The following is a 25427-nucleotide window of genomic DNA, read 5'->3' on the forward strand; positions in this document are numbered from 1 at the left end:
ACATATATTACGGCAATGATTTTATCTTGCTATCCTTGTCTAATAAAAAAAACCCTGTATAAGTATGTCCATTCCAAGAGTCATATTTCCTTCCTTGAGTACAATATGGCTATGCCTAAGAACACCAGAACTCTGAAATTCTATCTCTCTCAAAGTGATAGAAAGGAGATTGATAAGGATGATCAAAGATATGGAATGGCATCTGTTTGAAAATAGTCAAAATATGGAATGGCATCTGTTTGAAAATAGTCAAAATGAAGAGAGTAAAACTTGAGAAAGTTAACTGAGGCAAGTGGGACTGAAGGTTATAAAATCATGAGTAACATGGAAAAGCTGAATGATTATTCATGTTTTTTTCTGATACAAAACTGTATGGATGTCAAATGAGATTGTCAAGAGACAGACTTAAATCAAGACAAATAAATGAGATTCCTTATAAAAGGATGTTTGGATTCTCAAACTAGACCTGTATTAAAATACAGACTGGATAAAATTAGGCAAGAAAAAGATCACTAAAGATCACAAAATAGCTATGGAACACAAAGAATATCCCTCATCCTCTGAAGGTCTTTAGGACACAGATAATTTCAAGGTGGGAAAGTAGTAGGAAAATAAGGTCACATGCTCTTTGTCCTACCATCTGCAACCAACCATTGAAGGAGAAGGGATTCTGAGGGAGGTAGACCTTTGGGTTGCTTCAGTCTGGCCATTGTTTTGTTTTGCTTGATCTGCTTAATTCTGATGTTGTCAGAGTCTTACCTATGATTTGTATTGTTATTGCAACTTTATCAGACATGTTTTCTATCTGAAGAGTGACTTCATATGCTCCTGAGTGATGAAGCTCTGCTTTTCTGATGAAAAGGATTGTGTCCGTGCTGCTGTTCCGAATTCCCACATCTTTGGAGTCTAGAGTTTGACCATCTTTCAGCCAAGTGATTTTGGGTCTTGGTTTACCCTAAATAGAGAAAAAAAAAATTTTGAGGCTTTAGTATTTCCATTTTTCTCTTAGCAATAAATCTAAAGGCTTAATATAATACACAGAGTTGAGATAGTAAACTCTATAAATACTTTACAATTTCTGTTTTCCTCCAGACAAATATTTGCTACCATCTGTGTGGTTTAGTGGCACCATGTTCTGAGGATGCCATTTAGTTAGAGACTGAAATGATACTGAGAACAAATCCAGAAATACTATACATGTGCTGGGCTGGTACCCTTTCCCAGGCATCAGTGAAGCCAACAGGTGATCTGACTTGTTCTGATTGTTATTAGCAGAATCTTTACACACCTGAGGACTTTATTAGCTTTGCTCCCCTTCTCTTTCCTTTCTTAAAATGTTTTGATGCTCTGTCCCCAGGGATTTTAAAGATTTTTTGAAAAATTATTGTAATCTTGCAGTCTTGGGAAGTGAAATTTACTGTATAATTCTTTCTGCACTGCAAAATTATTTTGGTGACTGTCAGCCTAAGCAGTCAGCGTTGCTGCACCCATGGGAGATGGCATTGTGGAATCAGTGAGCTATCAGTGGTGTGCACCGCTCTCATCCAGCCATTTCCAGGAAAAATGGTAAGTACTATTTAGTTCTTCAAAAGTTATTGGGGTGCTACTTCCACAGTACAGCTCCAAACAAGGAATCCCAAGAAAACAGAAAATGGCCATAACGTATTTATTAAATGTATTACTACTTAATCCAACAGAAAATAACTCAGTGGGGGGGTTTTAAGTTTCCACCAGATTACCAAGGTGAAACAGAGCAGCCCAGGCCTGGAGTAGTTCAGAGGGGTGGGGAGGGAAAGTGGGACCTTGCAGGGTCAGCAGTCAGCTCTGCCAGGCTGCCCTGAGCTGGAGCCCAAGGCACTGGAACGGGGACACTGCCTCAGGTAAACAGCAGAGAAAGCAGCTCTGGAAGGTTCCTCAGTCCACTGGAAAGAATCTCTCACTCTGAAACACTGTATCTCCCCTTAGCCTACAGAGGGAGATTAAGATACTCAGACTCTTGGTTTTGGTGCCTAAAGGTAGACAGAATAGTAATGAATCTTTGTGCATTGCTACACCTTTATTTCAGATTTGTCTGGTATTTGCTCAGAAGGTCTGTGTACCATCACTCTTTTTTCCAGTGGTATTAGGAAAAAAACTTCAGCTTTTATAAGAGTCAGGCCAAGATCTGTCCAAAATTATACTTAAACGTTGTCTAAAAGACCTAGAAATTGCCATTTGTTCATTGATGCTCTTTTCTCTAACTCATCAGATATATTGTAGTTTATTTTACATCAGGGCTGATAAACACCTTGAATGAGCTATGGTTTTGGATCTTGCATTCTCTCTCTCTGATAAATTATTTTCCTACAGCTTTCTGCCAAGGAGCATAGTTAAGAGCACCTCAGGGCTGAAATAATAGATACAAGAGAGTTTTTTCCAGTTCTAGTGCACCTGTACCCTAGTCTCATTTCAGAGAACCCTCACAAAAACCTGTTAGAGCAAGAAATGGCCTCCTCTCTTCAGCTAGAATGTATAGTAGAAATTCTGGAATAAGTGAAAGGGTTTGGGTTGGGTTTTGTGTTTTATTTTCCATATCTGATTATTGGTGAAGAGGCCAAGAACTGACTCTATTTTACTTCCCACATATGCCTGTATTTTAAAATGATATGGAGATCCTCCTTGAAAAATTTGGCTAGGGAATGCTTTCAAAATAAACATAACCTGCCTAAATAGTATAGTTCTATGGGCATTTATTTAAATTTCTACTTTGCCAAGACAAATACTTGGCAGGTTTTCAGGCTGATTACAAGGTTGTTGCTGCTGGTATTCTAGTGTGGTTGATCAGATATGTTCACTCACAGCTCCTCCTTTTCTGAGGTGCTGTGAGAGCCAGTGAAAGATTGCAAGTGTTCAAAGTGTTGGTTTTCATATACTCTTATATTTATAGACTGTGAAAAGCATAATCAGATAGAAAGCATGTTCCTAATACATATGTCAGAGGATAGGATTTCTGCAATGTGTAATAGATAATCTGAGAGAGAACAGTGAGTGACAGAGTAGCTAAATAGCACCAGAGAAACTCGGGGAGTTCACAGCCAGAGAAGAATGAATTTAAATGCTCTTAGATATTTATATTCACACATTTATGATGGACAAAAAGACTGCTCAGTACTACTGTGAATTTTATCCATTAATAGCACATAATACCCCTCCAATGACGTGCCACATAGTTAATTTTGAGGCAAGAATGTGTTGATTCTCTTCCTTTCACCAGAATGTTCCACCTGCTTAGAGCACTCAACCTAAAAAAGGTTAGTAGCAATGTTTTACTTTCTTTTCAGGACATTTTGATCTAAAGGTTTAAATAGGTCTGCCAGTAGCATTAAACCCAGAATACCTTGACAATGTATTTCACAGAATTTTACTGTAGTGACCACAGAGGTCGCTGGAAAGGTTGCACAGAGACTGTAAATAGTAGAAGACACTGACTTTCACTTTCACTAGATACCAGATTCTGTATTTATTTAGGATCTTCTTCTGCAATAGAAATGTCCAGTGACTTAAAATTTTTCAAAATGCGAAGGGAAATGTTCTTTTTGATTTGCTTTTTTTGAACGGTCATCTGTATTACATATTCCAAATAGCTATAGCCACAATTCTTAATACTGTGAGAGCTGCAATTCAACACTATGACAAATTTAATTCCCTCAAAAAAATACTTCTTGAATTAAAGTCTTCTGGCTTTGTTCTCAGAGTAAAATCTGGTGTTGCTGGATAGATTTTAGCTTTTTTTGCTACCCTTACCCTTTAGGAGACAAGAGCTTATACCAACACATGATTTGTCAGTCGGGTACTCAAATCATGTTTTGATCAGTTGGTTCAATTTGGCCAAGTTTGCCAGAGCACCTGAAATCACTAAGATTAGCTTAGTACAGTTCTGCGAAAGATTGATGACTGGGGGAAATGCCAAAACCTCAGTGTCCCCACTAAGAAAAGTCAGGGAAAGCTCAGTGTTTTAACTATTTTGTTTGGCAACAGCTGTATGATGAGGCAGGATTAAGTGAAGCTCTGGATTAGTTTCCACATGCACTTAGCCTGGCCAGGGAACTGAGGACGTGCCAGTGAGGGGAGGAGGGCACAGAACTGGCAAATCCCTGGGAATATTGCAGTGAGGCTGCTCTCAGCACAGGAGGTGCTGCATGTGCTGGGACAGTGGTGATATGGGGCTGTCATGGTTTATTTAGCACCTCCCTCCCTGGCAGAATCTTGTGGGGAGCACAGAAGGCCTTGACTCTGTGTATGCACTGCTCTCAGCAATGGCTAAAACACCCCAAAATTATCAATACTCAATACTCTTTCCAGCACTAATTCAAAACATCACCCCATAGTAACTTCCATGAAGAAAATTAACTGCCCAGCCAAAACCAGCACAAGGGGACACAAGACACCAATCTCTAAAATGCTAAACTTTATTCCCCTGCTTATGGGACAGCTTGTCAAATTTGTGCAATTTTTCTTCAACTTGGATATCAAAGCAGGAAAAATATCTGTTTATTTTAGGGTTTTTTAAAAATAATTACATAACTCAGATATACAAATCTTGAATTTTGTGTGTGGCTACACATCAGTAAAAAAGTCATTTTAACAATCTTGGAGATAAGAAATGTGAAAGAAAAAAATGCCTTATGATTATGCTGAAATAATTCAAGCATGCAAGTCAAGAAAGTTATCCATTCATGAGCTTGCAATTGTGAACTAATCAGATATATCTCTGTGAAAAAGCAACTTTTCATGTGACCCAGTAACCATAGTGCTAAAAGACATGTACCTTTAAGTTTACATAAATTTTGCTCTAATAATTTTTTTCCTGCTGATGCTGCTCAAACAAAATAATACAGATGATGTGTGGTTATTTGTCTCCCTTGTGGAAAAAATATTTTGCATATCTCCAGCATCTTTTATATGGGGATTTCAAAGCTTTTCACTAATAACAGGATTATGTTTCTATAGATGTCAGTCCTGGACTGTAGAGAAATTTCAGTGTATTGAAGTTTTTACTGAGGACTTGATTAAGTGATATAGCTGCTATTACTGAGGAAATCTGTGTCAGAGCCAGAGTCTGTAATTTACAATTTCTTTTGCTATTTCTCCCTCAGGAAACCATTTCCTTACACACATTAATTCTTGCACTCTATTGATATTATAGTCATGCATCTGAAAAAAGGCATGTGGGGTTTTAGAAACAGTCAGATAGTTGTCTGTACAGCTCTAGAAAATGTCAAGATGAGGTAACTGGTCAGGTCCGTCTTTGTGTATATTTTAGCAATTTTGTTGCATGCCTTAGCGAAGTGTAGTTACATACATGCACCCTTGATAATCCTCAGCAAGCTCTGGTTTTTATACCTTCATGCACAGTAATGCCCCAGCAGGTCTTTATACACACACTCAGGTTCTGCATCCCAGGGCCAACTGGGGTCTTCTGTTTATGTGCTAACTCTACTTTTTGCAGTCAGCCTTTCAGAAGTTAACACACACACTTTTGCCAAAGAAGTTGCCCAGTGACATCATATGCCTTGGTTCCAGAAGAGTAATTAGTTGGATTCTTACATTTTTGACTACTTCTCTCTAAGGTGCCTCCCATGCTCAGTAAACAGGAATGGGCTTGCGCTTACTTAGACCACTTTTTTCTTCTTCCCCAAAAGGTGGGATTAAGGAAGAAACTCTGACTGAAAAAAAAAAATTACTGAAAAAAAGAATGATTCCCTCCCGTTCTCAATTTTTTGAGAAGGTTTCATGAATCATCAGCCATATTTATGAAATTCTGCTTCAGCAGTAAAGTTATGGGAACTTACATTAAGGAAATTACTTTAGGTAAGTAATCATAAATAACCATGACAAAATAGAAGCTGATACCTACCTGAAAAGGGATCACAATATTGATTGTTTCACCCACTTTCTTCACCAGAGTCTGTCTGAGGTGGCGTGGCAGCCAGAATTTGGGACGCTCTGCAGTTAAGCATCAGCACACTAAATACATAACTTTTGATAATATGCAACATTATTTATAGCAAAAATAAGGCAATGGATAACTTTGAGCATAAGAAAATTGTGGAAGCACTGTTTATACTTTTAGGGACTAGCTCAGTCTCTCAGTAGTTTCAAAAGTATTTGTCTACTGATAAAAAATATTATTAAGTCTCAGTTATATATTTACCTCTGAGCATGTTTTCAGTGACAGCAGCATTATGAAAACGTGTCACATCTGAAATGTGAATTTGGGTGGCTTCTGTTGGATGTGAGACTTCTATATGGACTTTGTTTCTTTGGAAAAATTGTTCAGTTCAGTAGAAAGGATGGGACAAGGGATGTATTGGAGTAAAAGAGTGATGATAGATTATGATTATCTATTGCTATATTGCAGCAGCTTGTACATTGCCACTGGGAGGTATTTATGGACATACTCAGAAAGCACAGCAACTGATGGATTCCTTTATCTTGTTACAGTCATTCAGTTACAGTTCTTTCTTTGAGATGGATGTAGTGGAATCTATGTAGCATCTTACTTTCACTAACGAATAAGGATCTTACTGCATGTTTTTTTCATTGGTCTCTGCTTTCCTCTACTTCACTGGAAAGCTTTCTAGGCTCTCCTTTTATCCTTAGTCTTTCCCCTATTATTTATAGAAGGAATTTCTTAACATACAGTTGGAGTATCTGTCTTCATGACCATTTGGTATTGAGATGCATTAAACTTTGTTTTATTTACATTGGCTCAGTTTACTGCCAGTGAGACTCTGGCAGACACTTCATGTGAGCCAGGGTTGAGGAATTCACTATTAGCAGCTCTTGATGTCTTTTGGACTCCAGTCAAATGAATTTTAATCTGCTGCTGTTGGGTGATACACAGGGTGGTAATTAATAATCTGCGACAATGAAGTAAATAGATCTCTTGCCATAGCCAACCACAGTCATTTTGCAGTAATACAGCAGCTTTTCAAGCAGAGAGGTAAATATTAAATGAATGTTTCTTAAATTCTGACAGTGCCATTGCAAGAGGTGAAATGTCCATATTTTGAAAGTAAGAAGTAGAATTTTATTTTAAGAGCCATGCTTTACAAATATAAGACCTGGGTGCTGTAGAGCTGTTCTCAGAGTCAGAAGACACTGGGCACCTAATCAAAGTGGAAGAGCGGTTTGTGTGTTATTCCTAGCTAAAGGCAGAATTTTGGCCAGAGGAAATGAAGAGTAAGATTTATTCAGTATAGATACTCACGCAGGATCTCTTGAACGGTAACTGGCTCTTTTATTGTTGCTGCTGCACTCTCACCAGCCAGGTTTACAGCCTTGATACGGAAATAAAGTTTGTCCCCTGTGACCAGATCTTTAACCAGTGCAGACGTGCGCTCGGTTAGGCCAGGAAGGGCAGGAATCCATTCTGTAGCTACAAGTACAGTATGTGCATATTGCAACAATACATTATTTTTCCAAACTGAGGCCTTGTTTGCAATTGAAAGGGAATTTCTATTGGGATAAAATGAACTCAAGTTACAGCACCATAATTAAAAGAGAACAAAATAAGTAGGAAGGAGAACTCTGGATCAAGGAGATTTGTTTACACGTGGAGTTAAGCAATCTCTAGACTTCGTTACTCAAAATAGCTGGAGATAAAGGAATCATCTCTGGGTGGTTCCTTTGGCATTCTGTTTTATAGAGCTTTGAGCTGTGGGACTTCTTGACAATTATTTTACTACATGGGAATGGGGAGAACTTTGGAAGTAGCTTTAGCAAGAAAGTGAAGCCTTAATTGAAATTTTTTTCTTGGAGTAAATATACCTTCTGTGACTGTCCAAACAGATCAGTGAGAGCCACATACGCTGAAAACAATAATAGAGCACATAACTGTTGGAATTTATTGTTTCATTCTCAAATGACACAGTAGAACAGAATTCTTAGTGCTTCCTTATTATAAAGTACAGAAATATGACTGATAAAATAATTCTGCTCTGACAGTGACATAGAGATTCTGGTAATTCTATAGTGATGTCTCATTAAAGACTCTAAATTATTTCTGCATAAATTATGCCCTATAAACCCCCTAGTTTGGATTATTTGGCAATAAAGCCTAGTGTGAGGGAAAATGTCAATATTGAAGTGACTATAAATTTGTTCTCAGACTGATGACATAAGCATTATGTTGTAGCATCACAGAACACTGAATTTTGTAGATATGGTGCTGTTGCACTCTTTATTACCAGTAATGGTATTAAATGAGGTAAGGTAATGGTTAATTTAAAGTTTGACTGATGTTGTCACAATCATGTTATTTTATGTGTTTTAAGGAATATGCAGTTCATGAATGATACAGAAGTATAGGAGGGACTATAGAACAGTAATGATATTTTGTATTACTAATGTTTATTAAAGCTTATGATGATTGTGAAGATGACATTATGGATGTGATTTCCATGGTTTTACGGTCACATCGTAGTGAGTATGGTGATGATTGGCAAGGATGGTAGACATAGATTAGAGTTAAAATTTGGTGATGCTGGACATGGTTAGGTTGTTGGTAGTGTATTGAGGTGAAGTTATTGCAATTGTAGCATTTTTAAATGCTCTATTGCTGCTGCCTAGTAGTCATGCTTACTTACATCCATCTTTGCAGTATTCCAGCATGTAACCATCTAATCCCCCTGCTCCAATCCGCTCAGGGGGCCTCCACTTCAAGGAAACAGTGCTGTCAGAAACATCCTCCACTGTGAAGTGGGTTGGTTCACTTGGAGGAGCTGTTAGGAAATACAGACAAGTAGATTCTGAGAAATAGCAATGCAACTATGAGAATTCAAAGGCTATACAAGGAGTGATTACCCACTGATTTATGTACCACTGTCTATACTAATAAAATAAATCTGAAGCTAAGTTGGAAAGTGTAACACCTATTACATCATTTAATAAAGACACAGCATAAGACTCCTATAATAGGAAGGGGAACAAGAGGTTAAGATAGTAGCTCCTATTCACAGATGCTCCCTTCTGAGAAAAGCCACTGGAAAAACAAAGACTTGTAGAAGGGAGTCAAATTGTCATCATAAGTCTGCAGAGAAGTTTAAAAATGAAAATATATACCTTTTATATTCTGTACTTACACCCTGACTGTAATTGGACAAAATTTGCATGGTCAAAGAAGCAAACTGACAGTGGCTGAATTTCACTTCACTCATACAGTGAAGAAAATGACCAAAAGTTATGACTGCATGTTTAGAGAAACACTACTTCTGATTTGTGCATTTGTAACAGAGACATACTTGAGAAAAATATTTTAGGGATAAAAATTTGTGGATTAGATACAGCTTTTTAATATTTCTTCAGAACAGGTGTGTCATGCCTTTTTATAAGCCCACAGTTCAGAAAGACCACTAGCTAAATTCAGTCCTCTGCTGCATGACTGTTTTCTACTAATTTAAAATAATCAAGAAAAGCCCTTACTAGAGGATCCAAAATACACATAAATGTTACTGTGAATTAATTTATATCAAAAAGCAAACAGAAAACAACTTTTTCAAAATAACATTTAGGATGCAGGACCATAAAATTTAGTATGCATACCATAAGAGCAATTGTATTAATGATTCCGTTTGGCATAATCTGTGTATTTGTGTATTATAAACTGAACATCAACTGAATATACATAATAGATTTTACAAGGTAAGTTAAATACAGGTTCACATACTGTGGAACTAACTGAAATCAGTCTTAGTTCCCAAAGTTATTGTTAAAAAAAAAAAAAACACCACCAAAAATATCACCTAATTTCATTTTTGTAACTGTCAAAAATTTTTGTATTCATGTGGTAGCAAGGACAGCACACAGGAGGAAACGCAATTGGGAGCATACACAGCCACACAGTACACGATCAAAACCCCAAACCTCTTCTCTGAAGAAGTAAGTGTGAACTTTATCCTTAATCAAGTAAAACTCTGCCTATCCCATGAAAACTTTGGACCTTTTTTTTCAGTAGCTCCACTTGATGGTTCTTGTTTGACCTCTTTTGCTGCAGACCAGCCGTTGTGAGTTTGAAATCCAGAATTAAGAGACCCTTCTTGCAGTTCAGCCTTCCCTTCTGACTCCTTCACTGCATCATCTGCTTTTACATGATCTCCATCAGCAGACTGTCCCCCTTCGCTGTTATTTGTAGATTTAGAAACTCTAGTCATTTTAATCTCCAGCTATTTGTACTTTTGTGGGTCTTCTCCCTAAAAGTCTTAGCAGGCAGGCTTCCTGAGGACTCCTTTAGTTTGCTCCTTGCTCAGGGACTGCAGGAGACACTGCACTGCTGTGTTGGGAAGGATTATTTATAGAAAATCATTCCTCAAATATTTTCTTAATCATCTATCCTTTTAGCTGTGGAGAGGGCTGGGATTAAGGGAGCACTGGACGGGATAGTGTGATATTTGCACCCATAAGGGAATGGGAGAAGCTGAGAGGGACAGGGAAATCTCTGTCAATTAGTTCTCCTCCTTTTTTCAGATCCAGCTTGACTCTCACACTTCTAATTATAACAACTAAAATTTCATCAGCAATTTCATGAAACTGGAACCTCTGTGCTCTTCAGGAAGAGGAATGAGAGACAGAGGAACATTACAAAGGAGAAGGTTGATTAAATATAGAATATAGAGATGGCTGATAGCCTCTTTCCTGACACATTCTTTTAGCTGTAAGAGCAGTTGAAGAGAAGAGATCAGAATTGTCCTGTCTTGGTTTTATCCTAGAAATACCATGGAGTATCAAAACTCACCAATTGGCATGAAGGGTTGTGAGGCAGGGCTGGGCCGGGACATGCCAATGGAATTCACAGCATAAATCCGCATCTCGTAAACCACTCCTTCAATCATCCTCTTGGCCTCATAGGTCAGCTCCTTTAAAAGGTCAAAGTTCAGCCTCATCCATCGATAGCTCTTCTTCTTCTTTCTCTCTAAAATATAGCCTGGAAAGGACAGCTGTTATGTGGTAAAAGAACTGGAAATTGTTATCTCACATGCAGGAAAAAAGAAAATCCTTTTATGTGAAGGAGAAATTTCCTTGAAATGTCTAAGATGTGGCATGGAGTTAAAAAATTAATTTATTTCTTTTATTCTGCTTCAATTCACTAACCTTGACTAATAGCCTAAATCCCCCACAAAGAATTAATTGGATGAACAGTTTGAAAATTCCTTTTATTTTAAATTAATGTTTTATCAAAGAACTGATGCTAGATCTCTGTGTTCTTTGCAAAGTGATGGAAATGCAGAATGCTTCCCAGACAGTGCAGATCTCAGGTTGCTTCAGCCCTACAGTGAGTGAGATATGGCCACTCACCATTTTTCTGGCTCTGACTTCCTTGGGAAGGAAAGAGAGCCTGTATGGTAGCGGAGAACAAAGAGAGCCGGGTGCACTGCAGACCAAATCTGCAGTACAGCTTAAGGTGTCCTCTCTATGCCTGGAATCCATGTCTTAGCACTTCTCCAGAACATCCATAGCCTTTCCAACACTACCATGCTGTTTTCCATAATGACTAAGTGAGGCTGGATTATCAGTATAAAAGATAAACTTCTCATTTCCCCAAACTGGGAATGGAATCTGTGATTCCTGATGCTTAATATGGAGGATGGTTGTACATCACATTGGAAACATAGATGTCAGATATTTTCCAGTTGACCTGCTACAAGGACTACTGAACTTTTTCTTTCCATTTAGCTATATTAATTTCTGCTGCTTCTCTGTGTTGCAGATAAGAGTGACTGGATGGGATCCACATAAGCTTCTTTCAAACAAACTTTGCTGTGGAATCTTTTAACGACAGAATGAATATCAGAGAATAGTGATGTACACATGCCATGTATCTCAGTGTATTTTGTGGATGTGCTCCTACCCATGGACTGCAGAGGTCTGTACAGATGTCTATAACAGGGGGCAGCTAAAATAGTGTGACTCCACAGCAAGGACTTATAATTGAGCCATGCAGGAGAGTGATTCTGTCCCTGCAGCTCACCAAGGTCAAACTTGGAGAGGTTCCTTTGGTGTACCTGGGAACTATGATTCACACTTCAGGTGTCTCCAGGGATAAGGAGAATGACAGGCACATTTGATTTGCTGGCATGCTGTAGGCACAGATACCCCAGCAGCCTTTCCTGTCAATGCTGAAATGCAAGAAGAGCATGGGAGTCTACAGAATGTTCTGGGAAAAGAACAGTGGAAGTATCTTTAAGCTGACAGGTTGTATCATCACTTTAAATGCATGAAGATGTACTCCTGGCATACTTGTTTTCGGTAGCTTTCAGAGTTAAATGCTGTAAGCAATGAACCTATGGTTCCTTTGGTACATTCCTGTTTTTTTCTCTCTTCAGCAGGGTCTATGAGACTGAGAGAAGTTTCATTAACTCAGTTTCTGGTGTTTTTTTTACTTTTATAGATAACCAGTCTTAAGCACATAAGTGTCAAAATGAAGAGGTTTGCACTTAAGGGAAAAAACAGGCAGAGAGGAGGTAAAATGATAATACTGGTTGTATTGGTGACATTTGGTAAAACAGATTATTTTCCCAAATGCGTGAGAGTTAAAGATACTGTTTTAGTAATATAAAAAGCACACAAAATCCCAGGAAAGGTGAAGATGGGGTGTGAATTTCTATTTTGTATCTGTTGGATATAGCTAATAAAGACTGCATCTGACTGCCTACAAAGCCATCTGTAACAATATGAAGACAGATGAGAATGAATATGCCTTTCTCCCCTGCCTTCCTAACTTGTTTAAAGCTCTGTGTGAAAGGTTAGTGCTGCATCTCAGTTTTCCTCTCCCCCTGCTGCCAGTGTTTTTTTGGAGCTCTAGCAGTAGTGCAGCTCTGTGCTACCTGAAGGAACCTCCTCAGGTAGTGTGAAGGGCTGTTACTGGAACATCAACAAAATCCTCCCTTTGACAGTGAAAACAAAGCAAAGAACTTTTCAAAATATGTGCCCTGGAAACCTTACAAAACAAAATCATAGCCTTTGTTTAGTCAGTGAGGTGGGGGTTGCCTGTGGTAATGACACAACTACTGCTAAATGTCTTTGCATGTAATATTTTGACTTCTTGCTTGCTTCCTGTCAGAATAGATGAAACCAGAAAGCACTGGCCCAGCAGTTCCTTGTTTATTCCTGCACAGGTAAATTATTTGATTTAAATGAGACAGACCTTGTGGAAATGAATGAAGTCCAGACATCCAAATGCAAATACAAACTCCCCTATTCCAGATACTATTCAGGGGATTAAAAGAATTTTAGACATTTCTAGCTCTGCCATCCCCATGGGAGTCCATATAACTTTCAATGTATATTTTTTTCAAAGAAACTCAAGCTCCAGAGATCTTTATTAAACAAATTGCTAGATAGGGACTCCAGAGGAGTTCTCCCCTCTAAAATTGGTCAAGACCCTGCATTATTTTCTTTTTCTTCTGAAGATCACAGAGATTTCTGTCTAAAACTTGGCATGCTCGGTGCAAAACTCAAAATGGCGTCAGTGATAATCTTGATTGTGCCTGCTGATTTCCTGCATCACACGATAACTTTGCATTCCAGTTTTTAGTGCAGGTTTTAAGGTCACTAAAATGATTGAAACTGTTTTATGACCCATTGTTTTATATGAAGTAGATTTATGAAGCAGTTTTCCACTATAAAACAGGTATTACATAAGTGCCTGGGATTGCAGATGCCTGGAGTTGATGACTGAGGCGGCCACAGATCTGTTTGGATATTCCTAGGTAAGCACAAAGGCCTGTACACTGACTTAAAATTTCAGTCTTGAATGCGGATTGTTAGCTTTAGCTATTTTTCATCTCACCTTTTTGTGCTTTGGTAACTTGTTTGCTGAAATACTTCTCTGCCTCAAATCGCACAGGCAGGGGGCACTCTCTGCTCAAAATTGCAGGCCAGGCCCTGGGCCGGTTTCAAGGTTCAGTGCCTCAGAGCAGCTCCTGCCTGAGTGTCAGCCTTCCTTATCTCTAAACAGAGAATCCCTCTGGGCCATTTCAAAGGAGCAGCAAAAAATAAGTGCCAAGCTGCAGGGGACTTCATGTGTTTGCACTCTTACCGAGTACTGGTTGCCCACCATCGTATTTAGGGGGTTGCCACTGCACAGTGCAGTAATCTTCTCCAATGTTGCTGATTGTGGGAGCTTCTGGAGGGTCAGGAACATCTGAAGAAAGGGTGAGAATGAACAAGAGTTTTATTGTTTCAATTCCTTTATGCAAGTAAATTAAATATTTTTACCAATTTTTTTTTTCCTGTGTGATATTGATGTAATGGTGTCTCCCAGGAATCAGTGTTGGGCACAATCCTTGTTCAATATCTTCAGTGATGATCTGGATGAGGGTATTGAATCTATCATTAGCAAATTCATGGATGACACCAAGTTGGGTCCGAGTGTTGATTTGCGGGAGGGCAGGAGGGCTCTGCAGAGGGTCCAGGACAGGCTGGATCATGGGCCAAGGCCAATGGCGTAAGGTTCAACAGCATCAAGTGCTGGGTGCTGCACTTTGGCCACAATAACCTCCTCCAGCACTATGGGCTGCAGGAAGAGTGGCTGGAAAGTGGTCCAGTGGAAAAGGACCTGGGGGTGCCGGTGAACAGTGGCTGAACATGAGCCAGCAGTGCCCAGGTGGCCAAGAAGGCCAATGGCATCCTGGCCTGGATCAGCAACAGTGTGGCCAGCAGGACCAGGACAGTGATTGTCCCTCTGTACTCAGCCCTGGTGAGGCCACACCTGAAGTGCTGTGCCCAGTTTTAGGCCCCTCACTGCAGGAAGGACACGGAGGGGCTGGAGCACATCCAGAGAAGGACAGTGGAGCTGGAGAAGGGTCTGGAGCACAATCCTATGAGGAGCAGCTGAGGGAGCGGGGGGTGTTTAGCCTAGAGAAAAAGAGGCTCAGAGAGACCTTATTACTCTCTACACCTCCCTGAAAGGAAGGTGTAGCCAGGTGGGTTTTGGCCTCTTCTCCCAGGCAGCCAGAGACAGGATGAGAGGACATGGCCTTAAGCGGCACCAGGGCAGGTTTAGGTTAGACAATAGGGAGAAATTCTTCGCAGAAAGAGTGGTTAGATGTTGGAATGGGCCACCCAGGGAGTAACCACTCCTGGAGGTGTTTATGTAAGGACTAGATGTGGTAGTCAGTGCCTGATCTAGTTGACATGGTGGGGTTGGACTTGATGAGATCAGAAATCTTTTTCTCATCCAAATTTATTATCTGATTCTGTGATACAGCTTTGTCAGATAGCAACAGTAGGTACAACCACAATGTGTTAACTTAGTCTAAAGGGAATCCTGCTTTTTGATGCTTTGTTAGGTTGATTTCCTTTAAATAGCATTGATTATTCAGCTCCCTTTTTCATCCCAGACATAATAAAATTTTTGCAAAAATGTAAGGTAATTCTGTTCTTTAAGATGAGACTTGCTCCAGGGTTTCCTATTTTCTCTAGAATAAATTTTATAAAATACAACTGCATGTCTCACATATTGTGTCACTTTGGAGATATTAATAGTAAATATCCTGATTTAATATTTATAAAAGATGGAAGAATAGTTAGTATTTATCAAGCAATTCCAAATTTTAATACTGTGGGTGAAAGTAATTTTCTTTTATCATTTCTGATTTGCTTATAACTAGTTCTTTTGTTGTGTGTGCCAGGGTATCAGCAAATTAAATATTATGAAAAATTTACAAAACTTACTGACTCAAAATCATATCCCTCCCAGGTCTTTTGTGACTCATTGAAGAGTCTGTCAATCTGTTCAGCTTCAATCAGATACATTATGTTTCTTTATTCCATTAACCATTTACTGCTTATGGAATGAAGTAATCTCTGCTTAAAAACAACCCACGACAAAATGACTAAAAGTTTTCTTATTTCTGACAAGCATGAAGCATGTACTTCTGAATGGAATGTCATCCATAAAATGATAGAATCACCTGGAACAGGGAATACATGGATTACTACTGAGAGTTCTTCTCTTTTCACCTCTGAAAAAACACTTCTGCTGCATTTATGGTTGATAATGTTCCTCTCTTTATGATCTTTTCCCATTTTGTTAAAGCTAAAGTCAGAACTTGTATCAGAGAGATTTTAGACTTTTTGAGAAGGGTGAGCTTTAGCAGACTCAAGATTCTTTCATGTTCTGGCTCTTTCTTTCCTTCACTTACCAATAACTTTGACTGTGATATCAGCCTTATCTTCTCCAACTGGATTCTTAAGTATAACTCTGTAAACTCCCTCATCCTCTTTTTCTGCCCCTTCAATGATGAAGACACAATGGTCTTCATGCATTTCCACACGGACTCTGCCTTCAGATTCAAACAGGAGCTGTGGGCAGTGAAAGGGACAGATAAAATCATTGCAAGTTGTGCCAGGGACAGCCTGATGAGTCTGTAAAGTGGTGAAAAACTAGAAATCATTCAATATTACAATAATTATTGAAAAGCTGTAAAATGTTTCAAGTTCTTTTTGTATGTGGAAGAGAGAAAATATAGACTGGTTGGCTCACATAAACATCATTTGGGAAAATTGGTTCTGGAAGTGTGCAGGTTGTTGGGATTCACCATTAGTAACACAAAACCCAGTTATGTTTCAAAGAAGTTACTGAGTACTTCCAAAAATTCCTACTTGGGACAGCTGCTAACATCACTGTGAAGAGTTTCATGGATAACAGTTGGTTACTGTATAAATTAAACCAAGGTTCTTGTAACTGTTAATGGCATCAGTGTGATTTCTGCCACTCAATGGCCACAATTGAGTTGTACATGTGTAATGCTCTCCTTTTTTTCCTTATGTGCCTATGTATCTTTAGATTTAGAGCAGGAACCACTAGAAAGAATCCATGTCCAAATACTGATTAGTGCAGCAGGATCCTAACCCTCAGAATGGTTTATTGCTGTATAATAAATGTAAAATATTTTTTACTCTATCAAGAGAGAAATAATTTATGTGAAAAATGAAAGTTGCTGCAAAGTGAGTCCAGTTTCACTTCTTTACAGTCCATCCACTCTCTTGACCCATTGTCATCTTCCCATGTGTCCTGTAAGATTTTGTTCTATTGGAGCTTACAGGTTACAGAGGGGAAAGAATCACCACAAATAAATCTAAACGAGTTTTCAAATAACTGCTTTGATTCCCTGTAACCCAGTCTCCATGTGATGGTGATTAGAAAGACTTTCTCAATCAGCTTCTTACTCTTAAATTATTCACCAGATCTCTTGTGCCCAGCAGGGGTCTGGTAATTAATTACCACTGTGAGGCGGGATAGTGGGCCCCATGTACTGTTTCACTTTTAATATCTCCTGATTTAAATGTTATTTCCTTTTGAGTGTGACCTTTTACCTGGAAAACTAAGAACATTTGTGTGGTTGCATAAATAATAAGGAACTTACCTTATTATCGGTATTTAAATCACAGCTATTTTCTGAGGGAGTCATGGAATCATCACTGTTTCGAAGCAGGTCGTTTCTCTAGATAAGCAAAGAAACCACAGAAAGTCAGCTCAGGCTGAGCAGAGCAGTAAAGCTGTTTCTGCAACACAGAGAAGAATCTGTTGGGGGGGTGAATATGGAGGTGGGAGAAAAGCAAAGTTAGGCAGCAAGCAGACCTGGGGAGGAAATCTTCCAAAACCAAAGTAAAAAGCAGAAATGGGAAAAAAGGTGTCAGGATGCAGTGAATTAAGGGAAGGATAAGTCACCTAACTCAGATTTGCTGCTTAGCAAAGGAAGAAGAATGACATTCCTGCAGTATTATTGTAACTGGTTGTGAACCTGGCTGTGTCCTCTTGTACTAGTTACTCTATATGTGTAAGTACAAAAATAAGGATTACTTCTTTCTGTAACAGTGGGATAGTAGATTGATGTAAATATTTTAACACTCAGAAATAATCAGGTCTGTAACACTCATTGAACAACATCTTTTGAGGCTGTGCTACTCTTTGTTTGGAATTTCATTAGTAAATATATTTTACACAACCTTCAATCAGGACTGGCTGCTTTTCCTCATATATTGAGACCTGCCACCTCATAAGTAATGCTGTACAAAGATTGTCTGATACCCAGTCATCATTTTATCACAGAAACTCCTGTATAGAAGAGTCAATTTCTTGGCTTTTTAAAAAATTTTTTCCATACTTATTCTGCACTGAAGGAAAAAGTTCTGAGTGCTATTAGGTCTGCTAACCTGAGCAAGAATGCAGCATAATAATGAAGAAATAGGAGATTAGGGGAATTAACATAATTGGCAATATTGTTTTTTCTGTATCTACACATATGGATGCGTAATGATGCTGTAGAATGTTATGCAAAATGTTTCTGTTTTGTGCTAGTTATAGCTCAAGAGCCCACAGATGGTGAGGGGTGGGGATATTTTGAGATACCCAGAAAGGAAGCTCACTTAACATTTTAAGTCTAGCTTCTAAATTCTTTCTCTGATGTTTTGTAATCACTTTGATAAGATAAATAGCAAAGTTCCTCTATTTTTATTATATGAAATTCAGTTTTTTGCCAGTAGTCTACTAAGATGACATTTACTTCACAAATGGTAGAATCCTTGATAAAGACTAAAAAAAGAAGCTGCCACCTCCAGAAAATGTTCGTTCTATCAGGTGAAGGTGATGGGGATGACTCATAATTAATTTATTTTTCTCTGAGGTAGGAAGAGAATAAATATGTCTGGTATCCTTCTATCTGCATCTACATATGTCTCCTCATATATAGTCAGCCTCTTCTTTTGGACTAAAAAAACAGGGAACAGTTCATAAAAAGGAACGGTTCAGGACGAATCACAAAGCCAGCTGTGTCCCAAGCAGCTGCAGTTCAGGTATTTAGGTTTTTTTCCTTGAGGTTTACAAACATAAAATTGAAAGGAATATGGAAATACTTGTAAGTAATCATAAACCAAAGTAATATTTGAGAAGGAAAAATAAATTTGTAGCTGTGACTTGCCTCGGACGCTGTGTCAGGTTGCACATTACCTTGTTCACTTTCTGCCAGATGACAGTGGGTGTTGGATCTCCTGATACAGGAACGTCCAACCTCAGTTTGTTCCCAGCCACCACGACAATAGTGTCAGGGGATTGGCCCAGACAGTCAAGGTGGATTTTAGGGGGTTCTAGTGAAGATAGAAAAGATAAGTTTTAAATACAGTTTGAGTAATCTGAATGGAAAATGAAAAAAAAAAAAAAAAAAGAATATTCATGCATTAAATTAAAAAAAAATTCTGCTTACTTTGCTATTGAAAACATTCTTTCTTGCATATAAATAATGACTGCTGTTCTTACCTTCTCTTGGTACAAAATCTATCTTGACCTCTGAGGGGGAAAGAAAGGAGGAGACAGGGAAGAAGAAATAGATCAGAAAACATAATTTACATAGCATTTGCACAAACAAAGTAATTTAAAAACTGATTGAAACTTCATAATGCATATTAATCAGCAGATTTATACAATAAATTAAAAAACAGGTTCTGTAAACCCATGTGATAATGGTAATGCAAAATAATAGGGAAAAGCAATGTGTCTACGTTGAGGTATCAGAAAGGAGATTGGCATTCTCTTGCCTGGTATAACCATGATTAATGTCACCATTTTATCCCTGTGGAATTCCCATTACATGTTCTAAAATAACTTACCCAAAAACTGAAGCTTGGCAGAAAGGTTATAAGCAAATCCTTGAGGAATGAAGGAATAATCAGCCTCGTCCTCTGGTGTTACATCCTCAATAGTTAGCTTATGGATTCTGGAAGCATGAACAAATACATTGCACTCCCTTCCCTTGCCTCCCCAGGAGAAACAGGGCTATCTCGAGAGACAAGGTGCAGGCCATAGGATACTAACAGAAATTATTATTTCTTCTTCCCATGCCATGACACAAGGCAACAACCACCAGGGCTGTAGTCTGCTCTGCTTTCAGTATTAAATCCAATCCTATTAAAGCCAGTACATTGTCTATGAATGGATTTTTTTTTCTCAAGGTAGATTGTTTGAAGAGAGGTAGCATTTACCTTGCTCTAGTCCAGTCCTTTGCCATTACAAGGGCAGTTGTAACGCTGCTGACTGGTTTCATTTGATCCAATTGTGAAACAGTAACTCTGACTGAACAAACTGAAAAGTGATTCTCCATCCCTGTATTATTTTAAGTTCAAAACAGAATACAGAAAAGAGTACCAGGAAAGACTTCACCTGATATTCAATGCTGAATCTTCTTGGTCTCCATTTCCATTAGTAGCTAGACTGCTAGGAAACTTGAGTGCAGAATTACAAACTGTATATGTTTATATAAATGCTAATTTTTCTGTAGGTTTTACTCACATGTACTATCTTAACACTACTGTTAGTTTTAAAGTTCTCAACAATGTGTTTTGCATACCAAAACACCATGTAATCCTAATGAAAACTAAGATTTACTTTTGCTGATGCACTGCTGAAGTCATATATAGAAAATGCACCAACTCAGAAAGACTGCAGACATGCCAAAACAAGTCTGTCACTAAGTGTTGGTTGCATATGAAAAGCTTCTAAACTTTTTACCTGTTAGCTGGAGCCAGGACAAAATCTCTCTTTATATTCTTAACCCATGAGATAACAATTCTTATGGATGGCACTGCAAATCCCAAGCCTGTACCTGCTTTCTGGAACAAGACTGACCTGCCAATATGGGAGATCTTTATCCTTTCATCTGGGATCACCTCCTTTCCGTTTTTCAGCCAGATCCCTTTCACATTTTCATCTGAAACTTCACACTTGAAGACTGCCTGGTCACGTGCCTTCACTGTCAGGTCTGCAATGCTCTGATAAACTTCCAGCTTTTTCTCTGATATCGTGAGAATAATCGATACACACATCAAAAATCAGAATAGCTCTGTAAGTAGATGATGTGGATTTACTGAGTAGAAAAGGCAAGGGCTGAGCAAGCAATATGAAGGGAAATAGCCTGCAGGGCTTTAACAGGACTGATAGCTAAGCACCTGTTGCTATCAGAGTATCTGCTATATCCGGCACACAGGTCTGAGTTCTCCTCAAAGCCTTTATTATCAAACCCTATGCCCCTTATTGCATCTCCTTTTTCCCTGTCAGGGGGATTATGCTACCACTGTGCACTATCTGGAGAAGGTTACCTTCAGCCTATTCTCATTTTTCAACTTCTCTGGTTCTGGGACATTCCCTGTGCCTACCTTGCACAATCAGTTCAGCGACTGATACCCCACCATTGGTCTTCACAGTGTAGTGTCCACTGTCCTCCTTGGTTGACTCATTAATAATGAGATACTGCTTTTTTCCATCTTTCTTGAATCGGTATTTAAATGTTTCTTCTCGTGTCAGTTCAATTCCATCCTTTTCCCTGAAATACCAAATAGTGCTGAGTCATTTTTGCTATGGTTGAAAGAGGAGAGTAAGGAGCAGCTTGACGTTACTAGGGATTGGAAGACACAAGGTGAATCCAATCTTTGTAGCATTACAAGCTGGCAAAAAAGAGGATTGTTGCACAAATGTCAGTGCAACCAGAATGCCTCTATCTTGACCATTAATTTTCCCATAGGTATATGACTTTTGGTTCAAGAGAATTCACCACAAGTAATTACTTGATTTTTTCTATTTATATGCTATAGATAAATATGAAAAAATGTTAAATGCTGTAGGAGATAAAAGGTTGAAAACACACTTCACCAGAAGGAAATTTACTGTCTTTAAAATGGCCATAAATTAAATGGGGCTTGATGGGATATTACTTAAAAGTCTTATCTTTCCTGATGTGAAATATAATTGTTATAAATCCATGATTTGTGGGCATCAGCAAAAGGAGAAAATTTTAGGATGGATTCAAATGAATGTGTATTTTGGATTTTGTAGCTCTTTCCATTCAAGGATGCCACAGTATACTTAAGACTTTACTAAATTAAGCTTCACCATCTAGCCCAGGAGGAAATTTAATTATTGCAATTTCCAGTCATCATGAAGGGAAATGCACAGGGAGGACTCACGCTGTTTAATCAAGGTCATACCGAAATACATAAGGTGTTTCAAGGGTTTCCTGTTCCTAATCCTAAATAACATAAACAGCAAATACTTGTAATTTGTTAAATTTACTAATTTTGCAGCATTACATTTTTTGTTATTACTTGAATATATTTCTATTTTGTTACTTGAGTACTGCTCCAGTTTGTAAATGAAAAAGGCTTTCTCTTTGATAGCTAGTCACATGGAAAAACAAATAGAAAATATGTGTGATTTTAATAGAGTAAAAATATTCTTTCTACTTTTTTGTTATTTCCCTTATTTGTGACCTATTTGTGACCAGTGACTCAGTGACTATTCAGCTTACAGAACAGCAAATTGAAATGCTACTTGGGACTCATTAAAATACTATAGCTCTAATTTCTAAGTAGATATATGCAAGAAAACCTTTTACCTCTATCAGAGTCTGCTAATGTAAATCACATGATCAAAACTTTAAACAGAAATAAAGATCCTACAACTTATGACTTGGATGTTCCTGATGCAACTGCATTTCAGAATCCCTACAGGTACTCTGTACATGACTGCTGGAGCAGAGCTCCCTGGAGCTCAGAGCTGGTTCAGAGAAGGACTGGCCTCCCTTCCAGCGGGGCTAGTAAGGGAGGAAGCAGAGGATGCCTTTAACAGCTACTTGAAACACAGCACTTGGTATTATTGTCAGGATAATGTTTCTTTTTCTTTCCTCTTCATTACTCTTCAGACAAGAGTCTGAGACAGCGTGTAAGATGATCTCTTAGGGCTGTTGTGATTCATGCAAATTAGTTCTGGAACAAGTGCTACAATGCTTTACAGAAACCTTTGCTGAATTGCTGAGAATGGACTTTAATCCCAAAGCTGAGCATGCTGCTGTCACTAAATGCAAAGCCAAGTACACACACTGTGCCTAGACTTTTGGAGCTGAACTTTTAATTTTATTTTTCCATGGTCTATTTTGATACAGCACTCATGAAAAATATCTGAATGTTCTATTCACCCCATTGGTAAAAAAAAGTTCTCTTGAAATCTTGACTAAATAATGAAAATAGTCTTTTTGTAATGATTAGTGTCTTAAATCCCTAGGAGGAGAATACTGTCTTTAACTTGTGTTTGTTTTACTGACTGGCACATTGCTGATCCTGTGGATGAGTAGAGAGTTTGCAGAGGGGTATAGTGACAAATAGAGACTGTAAACCTTGAAACAGAACTCCAGAGAGCATTTAGCTTAAAATAATACTCTGCTGCTGTGAAAAGCAGAAAACCTCTTTAAGATAATATTACAGGCCTTCCTTTGGCAATTGGAACTATAAAATAGAAGAATCTGCTGATATTAAAGTGTAAGTGAAGCATTATATAGAGTCATAGAAATGCTGGTTTACAGAACACCACAGGTCAGTGGCCCAGCCTCACATTTGAAGCAGAACTAGTGCAGTAATAGGTAGGTCAGCTGTGGTTTTGTCTTTCCAAGTCCAGAACATCTGCAAGATCAAATATCTGTTCTCAACTTCACCGCTCAATTCCTCTTTGTCTGGAAATGCATTCCTATTTCCTGTTTACATTCTGAGGATTAATTGCTTAATGTCTTCTGAGATATCACTGATGTAGGTGATAATTGGGACACACAGATTGATTGCTATAAATATATATTACCATGGTTTCTTTTGATTTGGAGCTGATAAGATGGTACATCCAGCATTCAGAGATGGAAAAATTAGATCAAAACTATGTATTTTATTATATTTTTTTCTTCAAGTATTATCTTATTTCCAAGACATCTGAAGTTTAGAAAAAACCTGTTCCATGGTAATGCATGAGATGTAATAATGTGAAAGCTTCCTTGGTGATCAAGAGAACATTCTTTTCTGATTGCTCTGAAGACACCTACATGATTAATTCTCCAAGCCCTAGTCTGATGGCTGTGCCTCAGCCTTATTTCTGTCTTGTGCAAGTCACATAATTGCCTTTGTTCATGTGCTTGTGGTTTTATATCCTGGATTTGAAGATTTAAGAACTATAACAGGTGCTCTGAGTTAGTGCCTGTTACTTGGCTTAAACTGTTCATCATTTCCCTAATGAGCCATAAAACTGGAACTCTTTCTCCACACTGTCTTTTCTTTCTCCACACCAGGTTTTCCCTGGACATTTCTCTCTGTGGTCCAAAATGTTCCCTTTTGTTGCCAAAGAGTTTTTTGTTGGTAGAGTCTCACATAACAAAACCAGTAAGATACAGTGTGAATGTTTAACTGCTCAGTTTTCCATTGCAATGATTTGATGAGTTTCTCTGACCACTTGCTGCATTTCAGACTGAGACAGCTGCTGGTTTGCCCTTGTCACATCAAATGCCCATCCCACAGATATCGGCTCTGTGAGATGCATGGGAGTTGTTCAAAGGCACAGGATCAAAGTGTGGCAGCTGCACTGTGTTCTGGGAGGGACAGATCTGGTTGTCCCCATCTCTTGTGACCAGGCATCTGCAGTCAGTTCCTGAATAATAGAATCTGTGTCCCTGTGCTTGTGTCTTTAATAGCGTAATGCACACCCTGTGCTAGCTCTTGGACTCCATTTAAATTCTCAGTTCCTTCCTTTGGGACAGCAGATCATTAGTTGGCACTTTCCAGGAATGCAATGGGCATTGTGGGAATGCTTGATAACCATGTGTCTGAAGCTGTTAACAAGCACAAGGGAATTTCAGCTGGTAGAGAAATGAAGTGAGAATATGAGCCCTGCTTGTCATGCCTGCCCAAGCAGCATGCGCCTTCCAGATTCTGCTCAGCTGGAGTGTCCAAGAAAACAGGATCCATGGTCTAAGTGTTTGTCATCTTAATCTGTCTCGCTGCAGAAGCATAACAACCAGCTTTGCAGGATCACCACAGCAGATGTGTTCCCTCTGTGTCTCAAGAGACACTTCTTTTTTACCTAAGAAAAAATACTTTAGAAACCCAAAAGCCTCACTGCAGTTGAGAAGGTTTCAAAAAGGACCTCAAAGTCACCACAGTATGGATCTGATTAGTCTGGGCAATACTTGGGCATTACTGAAGTGTAAACACTGAGCAAGAAATTCTAGAGACACTATAAAATATGTATACTTAATCTGGGGTTTTGTGTCCTATTTTTGCTTCTCAGTTCCTCCTCCATATTTGACATATAGGAGGATGGACAATCTTTTGATGAAAACAATTATGTAGGATGTGTTCTCCCTTCTTATTCCACACCTCCTGGTGTGTTCCATGGAGGAAGGTGTTTCATGTTGGTTTGCTTTGCTTTGCTTTGTTTTTTTCTTCTTTTCCCTTACCATTTCACAGTAGCTCCTTCCTCAGACACTTCACACTCGAATTCCACTCTCTCTCCAACCATCACCATCTGGTCCTCCAGTGGGTGAGTGATCAGGATTGGAGGTTCTGAAAATAAAGAGAATTTTATT

At 38.6% G+C, this 25427-nt stretch overlaps 1 protein-coding gene across 2 annotated transcripts in view; it reads right to left on the bottom strand.

The window, feature by feature from the left end:
- Nucleotides 1–25427, bottom strand: part of MYBPC3 (myosin binding protein C3) — a 60853-nt gene that overhangs the window by 9745 nt on the left and 25681 nt on the right. For both annotated transcript variants that reach the window (XM_058025800.1, XM_058025801.1), the window contains 14 exons: nt 25299–25404; nt 21190–21356; nt 20663–20828; nt 19648–19754; nt 19298–19327; nt 18992–19128; nt 17409–17486; nt 16185–16344; nt 14078–14182; nt 10775–10963; nt 8631–8765; nt 7253–7420; nt 5897–5985; nt 760–955 (listed from right to left, as the gene is read on the bottom strand). In XM_058025800.1, coding sequence (XP_057881783.1) covers nt 760–955; nt 5897–5985; nt 7253–7420; nt 8631–8765; nt 10775–10963; nt 14078–14182; nt 16185–16344; nt 17409–17486; nt 18992–19128; nt 19298–19327; nt 19648–19754; nt 20663–20828; nt 21190–21356; nt 25299–25404 — 1833 coding nt within the window. The remainder of the gene's footprint in view (nt 1–759; nt 956–5896; nt 5986–7252; nt 7421–8630; nt 8766–10774; nt 10964–14077; nt 14183–16184; nt 16345–17408; nt 17487–18991; nt 19129–19297; nt 19328–19647; nt 19755–20662; nt 20829–21189; nt 21357–25298; nt 25405–25427) is intronic.

This window comes from Melospiza georgiana, chromosome 6 (assembly GCF_028018845.1).
Source record: "Melospiza georgiana isolate bMelGeo1 chromosome 6, bMelGeo1.pri, whole genome shotgun sequence".
Taxonomy (NCBI): domain Eukaryota; kingdom Metazoa; phylum Chordata; class Aves; order Passeriformes; family Passerellidae; genus Melospiza; species Melospiza georgiana.